The following is an 11737-nucleotide window of genomic DNA, read 5'->3' on the forward strand; positions in this document are numbered from 1 at the left end:
AGTCAAATGAATTGTATTAAAATCAAATTAGACATCATAACACTGTACTTTATGCAGCAAAGTTTCCATTTCGTGGTGATATATGAAACAAGCACAGCGTTAGAGCTCTTTGCTTGAAACGTTTATTACTGCTTATGTGTTCTGTTTCACATACTATGAAAAAAAAACGTACAAAAGACACCATTTCATGTGCAGTATTTTCTCTTTGCTCTTGATCACTCCGTTCTGAACACAGCCGGAGACCCCAGAAACGGTTGCTAGGGAGACTATGTCATGTTAGTGTACTGCCATCTAGTGCTTCTCGCAGCTTCTGCATTCAGTTTAGCAGAGAAAAAAAAAACTATTCACGTGACAATTTTTTATTATTGTCCTCTGTTGCTGGGCAGCAGATATGGCTTATGTGTGTGTGTGTGTGTGTGTGTGTGTGTGTGTGTGTGTGTGTGTGTGTGTGTGTGTGTGTGTGTGTGTTTGTGTGTGTGTGTGTGTGTGTGTGTGTGTATGTATGTGTATGTGTGTGTATGTGTGTGTGTATGAATTAGCACCTGTGTTCCCTCAAGTCTGCACACATTCAGGCAATTATCATATTTCTCATTTTTAGATCAGTTTATAATTGCATGCAAAAGTGTGTGTGTGTGTGTGTGTGTGTCTATAGGGGCTCTGTTAAGAATCCTGGCAGTAATCCAGCAGTCAGTGTAGTTGTTTCTGCATTAAAGATGTAGTATATTCCCTCAACACCTCCACGTACAGAAATAGCTACCTTACTCGCACAACTATTTACAGCACTGCAGTCACTCACACACACACACACACACACACACCGGACGAACAGAAACGTGCAGGCCGGTCAGCGAAAAGCCCCTCAATTAAAGCTGCTACATGAACCCGCCGGGTCCTAATTTGCTTTCTCCAGTTTCACTGATCTGGCAACCTGCGCAACCTTGAAGAATGTCACTGCATCACTGCGGCCGGCCGACAGAGAGCAGATGGAAAACCTGCATCTCAGCGCATAACGAAAAAAACAACACTTAAAGAGACAGTTCTGTCGTTATTTATTCTCCCCGGTGCTGCTCCGAACCGGTCGGCAGGAAGATACCTTGATATTGATATTTAGATTTACAGAATATATAGGTTTCTATTTTAAGGTTTCTGCATTATATTTAGTAACAGAGGGGACTATGTCAAGTCGATGTCCATGTGACGTAATCAAACATCAAAGATGGTGAACGCTTCACTTTAGTGATCATGTGTGACGATCACACTTCGGTGGCTGTATATGTTTCTCCAGGGTCTTCTGAGGGTTCATCATCTCAGATCTTTACACAGACTGAAGCTGATGAATCCAGATACCGTGGCAGAAACACAAGCTGAAGAATAATAGCGTGTGTTTGATCAGATACAGCAGAAGGACGGGGTTATGAGATGCGTCTTTAATCTAAACAGAGAGAGAGAAAGCCTCGGATGTTATTATTCCAGCAACTTTTTCCTCCTTTAGTGGACTTTGCTCTCTTGGGGACTACCAAGGAACCCTAGGGAACGGGTTGGGTTACGTTACGTTAGAAGACTAGTTAGATATGCAGGATTAGTTAGACAGATGTTCGGTGAATGGTAATGTTTTGTAACTGATACGTGGCTTATTCAGTGCACAGACTGATATAATATGATCATATTCTCCTGACCTGGCAAGGGTTTTGGATCAGTAGATTGTTGATTGAAGATGCAGGACTAGCTGTGCATCAAAACAGTCCAGTCTCGAGCTCATAAACACACGAACCATAGCTTTTCTGCTTCAGAAACAGGTCACGTGTTTCGTAGCTTGCAGTAGTACATTCAGTCTAGATGTTTTTTGGGGGTCCAATAAGTGATATCTGTGTCTCATCCCAATGGAAATGGAGAAAATTATTTGCTTTTTCACTTTAGATAATTACAAGTTTGATCTGGTCTTGTTGACCATATATAGTTGAGTATGTCAGCATAACAATATAAATAATCCTGTCCATCTCGAGGTCAGCATGCATGATTAATGGCGTTATATGACAAAGAATGAAGCTTTTAGCACTTTTTGCATATGCCATAGAGCAAGATAATCAATGCATTGGCTCTATATCTCATCAGCTAATGATTGCCGTCCGTGATGAACACCGATTGTTTCCAGGACAAACTGTTCCTCTTCGGCCGTGAGTCAACACGGACTTCCCAGTGACAGGACACAGATCGCGCGCGTGATAATGACGCGCCGTTACATAAGAGACGGAGATGAACGCTTTAGTAAGCGGAGGGGTCGCTCGCCATTGTTGATGCGCGCGCGCGCCCCGGGCCGCTCTTCCCCGTCGGCGGCCGCATAGTTGTCTGATGAGTCAGGAATGTGGTCGCATGCCTTACGCATGAGCTATTACTGAACACAGGCCCCGGTAGAGCTCGGCCAGCGCGCTCATTCACAGACGGGGAGGGCGCGAGCGAGCGGAGAGGGAGGAGGCTCCACAATAGAGAGGCAGGAGCGCGCCGAGCCCGAGTCAGAAGCGGAGAGACGCGCGCGAGGAAAGAGTGCCTTTTCATCCCCAGAGGAGACGCCTCCACCTCTGATCCGTGCCCAGGGCTCGTCTGTGGATCGTCGCCTGGATGCCCGTTGACCTGGTGATCCCTCCCCGGCTGTGGACAGACATGCACGAGAGCGAGATGAGGCTGAAGATGCGCGTGAGGCGCATCAAGGAAGGGCGAGATCTGAGAGGCGAGTCGGATTCAGATACACTTTTGCACGCGCTTGCACGCTTCTTTTTTTATTATTATGATCATTTCCTTACCTCGCCGCTCTCTTAGCGTGGGTGCATGCACTTGCACGATTCATCCCCCTTCGTTTTATTTTATTTTTTTACCTGGCCGCTCAGTTGAAGCGCATCGCTGCTTTATATGTGCACGCGTGCGTCTCCGCGTTATTGCATCTCTCTGACCTCCTTCTTATGTTTGGACATCGCTGACAAGTTGCTTCACGGGGGTGCAGTCGATTTTTAGTTCCCTGTCATCGTGAGTTTTAATCTTTGACTTAATTTGAATGCACGGCCAGCACGGAAGATCCCCGGCGTTGTTTATTATGAGCAAAGCGAAAGTGAGTGCGAAAAAGAGCAGCATTTAAATAATGCAAATAAATATCAGATAGGTTGTTTATTTGTATATGGACATTTGCTGGGTGTTTTGACTATAACTAAATATTTACATGAAATAATTGCATGTTAATTACATATAGATTGCATTTCATATTTTCACGTGTTTATGTATTGTTTGAGGAAAAGAAATAGAAAGTGTCCTAGATGTTTTATGAATAGTAATGCAATCTTTAATATTCATAAATATATTTCAAATGAAACCTGGTCCCCGAGCGATGAGGTAATGCCTTCAGTTTTGTTGCGACATCTTCTCTCAGATATCTAATTTAAGGATGAAGGTTCAGGTGAAGATTTGCAACACAGTTTCAGCGTGTTTGAATTGCAGTCCATCTATCATGCGCTGACATCAACAGCAGAAGCATGGAAACCCGATGGCTGTGAGATTTGAAATATGACATTGTGTCATGCCATCAATCCGAATGTGTCTGAACTTGCTGGAGTATCATGTCGCCCTCGACCAAATTTAGCAGGCTTGTTGTAAGCTCCGGCTAAGCGAGGCCCCGAACGCTTCAAGTCCTCACAAAAACTCGCATAATGCACTTTCTTGGTTTTTGGTTTAATCTTGCACAGACGCAACTCTGCTTTAGTCCTGTATATAAAAAAATGCAATCTGCCCAATAACTGCCCGAAACAACTTGCATCAGTAAAGCAGTTGGTCAGAGAGTAATAATGGTAATATACAGCGAGCGGATCAGGATCACAGCAGCAGGGCCAGTTTTACTCAAGCAGAGTTTCCAGCCTGTAACTCCTGCACAGCTTGAGCGCTGAGGATATTTTTGGGGACTGATATCATTGAGATCTCTGCTCACCACAGAGGGGATCTACGCTGCTTTTTCTAACTCAGAAGCTGTGTTTTTTCAAACCAGATGTTCAGGAAACCAAATCGCATTTCTGTCCATCTTGCCGCTTGTTGAAGTTCTTTTTCAGTATGTTTGTCTTGTTTTTTTTTCTTTTTTTTGTTGTTGTTGGCTTTTTAAGTTCAGGAAAGTAAACATTATTAAATGAAGATTAATTTAATGGAGATGCACAGTGACTTGAAGCAAGCAAGTTTATATTTAAGTTAAAAACAAATATCTGCCTATAGAACCCAGTCAGAACCCATATAACTAAAAGAGAATGAAAAAAAAAAAAAAAAAAAAAATAATAAAAAATTAATAATAAATATATATATATATATATATATATATATATATATATATATATATATATATATATATAATTTAATTTAATTAGTTATTAAATGTAATTGTATGTGCTTTTAAAATTAAAAAATATTTATTGTATGTTTAGAATAAAAAATACTGGTGTCTGTATATGTGTGTATATATATATATATATATATATATATATATATATATATATATATATATATATATATATATATTATACACACATATAATGTATATATACTTTTCTTTTTTTTTTTTTGGAAGGTATACATTTTTTAAATTTCAATTCGTGCAGGACAAGATTGACGAAATGATGTTAACCCCAGACTGAAATCAATAATGAAGTAATTTTTTTCTGAGCATGCTTCGCTCCGAGCGGATTGGCTGCGGCCCTCTGTCCGGGACACGCTGACATCATGCCTGAGGAATGCCGGCCAACCGGGTCTGCGCTAATTCAGTCAAGGCAGTGTCTGCTCGCCTGCTACTTCCCTCTCCCTCCACATGCTCCTCTGTTTCTGCACGGCCTGGAAACTGACTTCTCTTTGGCTGGTGATGTCATAAACACGTTAAAGCCTCGTGTCAGAGCTTGTTCGCTCACCGGGTGCTAGTCAAAACTTCTGGGGTGCATGTGTGTGTGTGTGTGTGTGTGTGAGACGGCCTGTTGGCCACCCGCGTGTTGAGCGATGATGTCATCCTGCTTGGCGGTTGCTTTTAATAGCTGGAAACAGGCAGCCCTTGAGCTGGGCCTTAAAGGGCCAGGCGCTGCTTTTAAACAAAGCACATGCTGATTTGAATATCCAGCTTGAGCTTTATAGTCAAAACTGACCGAGCGAGTGCTTCCTGGTGAACTCTCGGCGTCGAGTCAGTGGCCCGGGGTAAATCGAGTAACACGGACGCTTCTTTCCGTGACAAGAGCGGGTCATGATGTCATTTGTGACTCATGTGAAAAGGCCTTTTAAACAGGTCTGTTTGGTTTGACTCACGAAGCGTATCTAATGGCCTCGCCGAGTGATGTCATGTGAACATCGCATGGAAAGGTCCAGAACTCTTTCTCTGCCGTGAGCGGGGTTCGTAAACATCGAATCGGACGAAACGAATGAATTATGGCCGTCCCCGGTCACATGCTCTTACTTCATGCCCATGAGCTCATCCGCTTGCATTGCCTGCATTCAAATGTTTTGCTTCTTTTTGTTTCTCAATCTCCGCCGGTTTCGTAACAGCATTGATTTTTGCACTGGCCTGTTATTTCAGCCTTTTAAAGCAATGGCGTGAATTCGAACAGCGCGGGTTTGAGGTCACCCAATAAAGGGTTAAACATCAGAGATCCCCAAATGATCGCAGATGGAAATCGGCTGAATGCATTATATAGAAAATAGTAATGCTGTACATGGTCCAAAAAAACAAATAACATCAAGGTCAGTGCATGGGTGGGCGAGTGGTAAGCATGCAAGAAATGTATTTTAAACTGCTATGCATATAAATATGTGTATTTATTATAAGCTTGCTGCTTTAAATGCTTGAGCTCTTTCAGTCTAGTAAAAGTGGCTTTTGCAATATTGTTTCTTCGTAACTTTATCGTATTTATATCATTATATCGGTGGTCCTGGGTGTGAATGGGGACCGCGCGTGTGTGTGTGTGTGTGTGCGTGTTTCTGTGGCCTGTGTGAAGCCGGTCAGCGAGAGGAGATGAGATCATGCAGGAACCAGACACTGACACCCATCAGCCTCGGCTTTCACCGCGCAGCCCAATGCTTTTCTCATTTCCTTTTCAAAGGAGAGGTTAGCCACCGCTGAAACCCAGTCGATACCATACACCGACTTAAGCTATTACAAACTGGCGGCGTTGGGAAGGTTCATTTGGAAATGTAACAGGTTTATCCTGTAACCACAGTGGAATTGTTTCAATCACTTTTATTAAAGTAATGGGTTTCACTTTATTCCGTTGCCTGTAAATAAAACCGCATGGCGTCTGCTAACTCTCAGTAGAGTACTAGTAGAGTACTAGTAGACTGGTCGGGTTAGGGTTAGAGAAAGTTGACGCGAACGTCGCAAATAACAGATATTAAACAGAGAGTCTACTAATACTCTAATGAGAGTTAGTTGTTATGCTATTAATTTAAAAAAATAATAATAATATAAAAAAAAATTATAAATGGCTTATAACTTTTCACAGATGCTTTTAATTTTTAAATAAATAAAAGTAAAACATCAAAATAAAATAAAAGTTAATATATATATATATATATATATATATATATATATATATATATATATATATATATATATGTATGTATGTATATATGTATATATGTATAAATCATATAAATAATCCCAAATAGGAATTAAAACAGTTATCGAATAAGTGTGTGTCGTGTTCTGCGTGCTAAACTTAAAGCTGTCAATGCAATTTGTGGAAGAAATAAATAAAATCGTTATGTTTGTGAGAATATTCCCTCTTTGTAATAATTACCAGTTTCATAAGTAACTGTAACTGTTTTTTTTCACCGTTTTTTTTTATTTGTAATTAAATTAAATCTGTTAAATCATGTAACTAGTTACTCCCCAACGCCGCAAGCTAGCTCTCGTGAGTGAAACGGTAAACATGGGTTTAGAGAGTGTAAAAACTATACCTGCAGAGGGTCATCTACTGTACTCTAAGTGTACTGGATATTCTCGTGCAAGAATTGAAACGACAGGATGTTTCTGCTGCGGCGGAAAGGCTTCTTGGCCCCTGTGGAGTCCGTGTTTGGGGTTCATGTGTAATTCAGTTGGTTAGGATGTTTGGAAACCCCCTTCATTGTTACTATTATTCCATTCTTACTGTAAGTAATGGAGTTCGCAGCAAACAATGTCCATGCCCACAAACATTTTATAGTCTGGATGTGCAGTGAGCTGAATCATATCCGAATATCCTCATCCTAAATGAGTTCTCTTCTTCTCTGTACTCTTTCAGGTGGCTTTGCAGCTTTCTCGTCCTGTTTTCCTGACCTGTGTGAGAGTAAACCCGCCACTCTTCTACCTCTCAGCCTGTCCCAGCCCTGTTTACCGGCGCCCAACATCGGCCCCACCCGGATCCTGCCCCACCTCTACTTGGGCTCCCAGAGAGACGTCCTCAATAAGGTTGGTTGACCTTGAGAATTCAAATGAAATGTAAAAAAAGAAGAAAAAAAAGCTTGTTCATTATTTTATTTTATTTTATTTTATTTTATTTTTTATTTATTTTTATTTTTTTATTTATACACATTTTATGTTTCCCTTGAATAGTGTCTTATCAAAAATATCAAAATTCATAAATCAAGAAGGATGTTTTGTTCTTGTTTTGAGTGTTGGGCAAAGATTAATCATAATTAATTGCATCTAAAATAATATTTTGTTAATATAATATATGTGTACACATAAAAAAATGTGTATATATTTACATTCATATAATATATATATATGTGTGTGTGTGTGTGTTATGTATATATATATATATATATATATATATATATATATATATATATATATATATATATGGAACAAACATTTTATATGTGATTAATCTCAAATTGTTTCACAGCATTAATATAAATATATAAAGCAAACTAATCTTCAAGTAGAATGACCAAATAATCTTACATACTTAAGTTTACATTGGCCGTTTATTTTTGCTTGTTCTAAGCGAAAAATTCATTTTGACTTGTTTTGGGTTTTTTTTGTTTTTTTCTTGATTTAAGAAGCTATCTCGGACAGAAACAAGACAAACAAAATCATTCAAGTGAGAAAAAGGAAGCATCGAAGGAAATTATTTCAGTTTCTAGCGCTCAATAATTCCTGTCGTGAAGACATAACAAATTCATGAGGCACGATCAGATAACCAGGAATAGTTTTCTTTTACCTGGAGGGTGTTTGTGCATACCTCGGAACAACTGAATTGTAGCGTATCTCATCACTTACTTAGATAACAAGCAGACGAATGCATTCCTGGAAAATACTTTCATTGATGTTGGGTTGACTTAAATGTAAGGCCTGTCAAGTTGACAGGAAACTCACCACCAAAACGTTTTTTTTTTTTGACAGATTATCTTTCTGCATATTTTTCATTTACAATAGCTTCAGCCTGTGCGCCAGACTCACTGATAGAGCTGGAATCTGCTGGAGGAAGTTGTTGGATTTTTTCCCGCTATCGCTGAATTCTTCGGAATTTGTTGGTTTGTGCGAAGTTCTAAAAAAAAATTTAACTTCTTTTAACAGGAACTGATGACTCAGAATGGAATCACCTACGTTCTAAATGCCAGCAACACCTGCCCCAAACCTGACTTCATCAGCGACAAGCACTTCATGCGCATTCCCGTCAACGACAGCTACTGCGAGAAGCTGCTCCCGTGGTTGGAAAAAACCAACGAGTTCATTGGTAAGAACATCGGCCTTTGCGGTTCGCTGAATGTGCAGTGTAGTATTCTAGAAGCGAGCTAGTAAGGCGTTAGAGAGCTCCAGGGTTAACGCGAGCCATCTGTGCATCAGCGTTTGAGTGATGTCAGCGTTCGAGATGACCTCATGCTTTGTGTGCAGTTTAACAGTGGAACTGCTTTTGACCGGTTTGCTCTTTCTCTCTGTCCACAGACAAAGCCAAGGTGTCGAACTGCAGAGTCATCGTCCATTGCTTGGCTGGCATATCCCGCTCTGCAACCATCGCCATCGCCTACATCATGAAAACTATGGGCCTGTCTTCAGATGATGCCTACAGGTAACTATAGAACTTTTGGATGTTCAGGTGCTCTACAGACTTCCAGACCACGTCTAGACTGAGGTCTGAGATTGTTTGGTTTAGTATATTTATGGTAGGAAACTCACAAAATATCTTCATGGACTGTGATCTTTACTTAATATCCTAATGATTTTTGGAATAAAAGAAAAATGTATAATTCTGACCTGCCTGTGCTCTTATGTCACATATTGTTCATTACTCAGAAATGTTGATTAATCTAGTTACAAAGTCTGGTATGAGCATCAGCATCCCATGATGGGGACCAAAAAATACAGCATATGCTAGTTAAGTATGTTTTGAAGCATGGTGTGAGCTGGTATAAGTAGGTCTTAAGCAAATAGCTACTGCTCAGGACCAGTTTAAACCAGCTCATGACCAACTAAGGACCAGCTTAAACCAGTTCTCATGCTTCATACCTAAACATTGAGCTCCCAACATTGAGCTTAATCAGCAAACCTCTGTTGGTTTACCAGCATAGTTGTCTGTCTGTGCTGGTCCACCAGCTAGATCAAGACCAGACCAGCAATTGCATTGCTTGACTAAAACCAGAAACCAGTTGACATCCAATTGAATTTCTTCATATCTGGTTTTCCTGCAGGTTTGTAAAGGACCGTCGGCCATCAATATCACCAAACTTCAACTTCTTAGGTCAGCTGCTGGAGTTCGAGAGAGGCTTGCAGATGAAGAAGAGTCTACCCTGTGACCCTATAAGGTTAGCCGGGAATCCGACCGAAGAGGTGGCAGAGGTAGAGCGGACGCCGCAAGCAGCAGAGATCACCTTAAAACCTCCATCGCCTACCTCTCTGCAGAAAGACCTAAGCTCACTTCACCTGTCCACCGAACGAATCCTTCAAAACAAACGACTCAAGTGCTCCTTCTCCCTGGACATCAAGTCTGTGTACTCCTCGAACCAAAGCCAGCAATCTTCTCCCAACTCCTCATCGGACTCTGAAAGCGTACCCAAACTCTGCAGACTCAAGAACGGCAACGGAGTATGCCAGTACACTTCAACGATCAACCCTAAGGAGTCGCAGTGTACTAGCAAGTCCAGGACGAGCCAGAAAAGCGAGAGCTGGGAAAATGGTGGCTTGGAGAGGTTAACTCTTTCCCTCAATCTGAAGCAGGGCCCAAGACCGCAGGATGCCAATTGCGAGACCAACTTGAAGGCGCCGTCTTTCCTTAGCTTGCCGCTGGGTACATCTGCTTCTTGGACCATGCACAGAGGCTCGAATGAAGCCACCACCCCAATCACACCCACGGGAGACTGCCCTTGGTTCTTAGGCGCTAATTTGGCACCGTCTGGAACAGGGAGCACCGTGCATTTTGGCAGCGGTTCTTACAGTCGCATTGGCCAAGCTGGCAACTCCAAGCCCAGGGACAAACCGCCGGAGCCGCTGGACTTTCAAAACAGTTGGCTCGAGGACGGGAAAGCAGTAGTGTGCAGTGTATCGCAAGTGGACTCCAAGTACAAGCGCCGCAGCTGCCAGATGGAGTTCGAAGAGGCTATAAACACGACGCAAAGCAGCGAGGAATTCGGGAAGCTGGGCAAGCAGTCCAGTTTCTCTGGTAGCATGGAGGTCATCGAGGTATCCTGACAAAGATGACATGAAGGCAATAACTCTATTTATTAAAGAGTTCTGTTGTTAAAGAGCTTTGCATCTTGGAGGGACTCGTGCCTGATGCCTTTTTCAAACTAGGGTTGAAAGGGTGTAGTTTAGGTATACAAGGATACGCTAAACACGCTGTCCTTTTGGTTTTTTTGCCAAAAGCCAAGTCTCTGGTATGGTGCTGGACTACAAGTTTTTTCAAGGAGCTTATAGACTGTGATATGCACTCACACCAAAGACCTCACAGAGTGACCTTTTCTGGCGTATCATCTCAAAATGAAGGAGCGCGACGGAGGATATCGCTCTAGCATGACCATGCAAAGACGCTAAACACGAAAGAATGAAACGAGTGTGTGTATGCGTGTGTGTTTTGATGCAAATTAGGGCAGTCGCACTTAACGGTGACTTCTGAGGGAGAACTGTACGTATGCCCGACTTTGAGAAGATTGCTGTGCGACCTTTATTTTTTTTTTTGTCATTGCCCGACGTTCTATTTAGCTGTAAATTGAATAAACGAGGGCAGTTGCATTCAGTAACGTCACTATTCAGTGTTATATATTTTATCAAGAGTGAAAATATGAAGTGTATGTTCAAGCTGAGATATTCTCAGACCTACTACTGTGCACTGAGCATGCTCAGAATGGCTGGCTACCTACAGACAGACAAGCTGCATCCAGCAGCACTATGTACTACGCTGTAAATCTAAACATATTTACATATACAGTATGTGTAAAAAATTTACTTCAATTTAAATGGTCTATTTAAAGTTTCATGCATTGTTGCTTTAATTTATTGTATTGGTTTCATTCTGGCAATGAGCAATAATATATTATATGAAAGCATTTCGGTCTTTGTCTGAGTCTCTGGTGCAAATACAACACAAACACTCAAATTTGTAGTGGCTTTTATCTACAACACACCTACACACTTTACAGGTGTGTGTTATTTAAATGGAGACATTGTAAGCTGTAAACTTCTATTGATTTGAAATATAGCTAATTATAAATACTATAAAATGTGCTTTTAATGTCTAACAAGCTACACTTAAACAACAAC

General features: G+C 41.2%; 1 protein-coding gene across 1 annotated transcript; it reads left to right on the plus strand.

Annotated features, from left to right (window-relative positions):
* Positions 1 to 2347: 2347 nt before the first annotated feature.
* dusp8b (dual specificity phosphatase 8b) lies at positions 2348 to 11523 on the plus strand. The gene is made up of 5 exons (XM_043265083.1): positions 2348 to 2725; positions 7281 to 7447; positions 8561 to 8720; positions 8930 to 9053; positions 9673 to 11523. The coding sequence occupies exons 1-5, from the start codon at positions 2617 to 2619 to the stop codon at positions 10667 to 10669; spliced, it is 1557 nt and encodes a 518-aa protein (XP_043121018.1). The 5' UTR covers positions 2348 to 2616; the 3' UTR covers positions 10670 to 11523.
* The last annotated feature ends 214 nt before the right edge of the window (positions 11524 to 11737 follow it).

The sequence above is a fragment of the Puntigrus tetrazona genome, chromosome 18, assembly GCF_018831695.1.
Source record: "Puntigrus tetrazona isolate hp1 chromosome 18, ASM1883169v1, whole genome shotgun sequence".
NCBI lineage: Eukaryota > Metazoa > Chordata > Actinopteri > Cypriniformes > Cyprinidae > Puntigrus > Puntigrus tetrazona.

What these genes read in the sequence shown, in the direction of transcription:
- dusp8b (XM_043265083.1), top strand. Translation starts at nt 2,617, where the DNA reads ATGCCCGTTGACCTGGTGATCCCTCCCCGGCTGTGGACAGACATGCAC. An exon ending in AAAAACCAACGAGTTCATTG is followed by an intron (nt 8,721 to 8,929) that starts GTAAGAACATCG and finishes CTCTGTCCACAG; the next exon opens with ACAAAGCCAAGGTGTCGAAC. An exon ending in TCTTCAGATGATGCCTACAG is followed by an intron (nt 9,054 to 9,672) that starts GTAACTATAGAA and finishes GTTTTCCTGCAG; the next exon opens with GTTTGTAAAGGACCGTCGGC.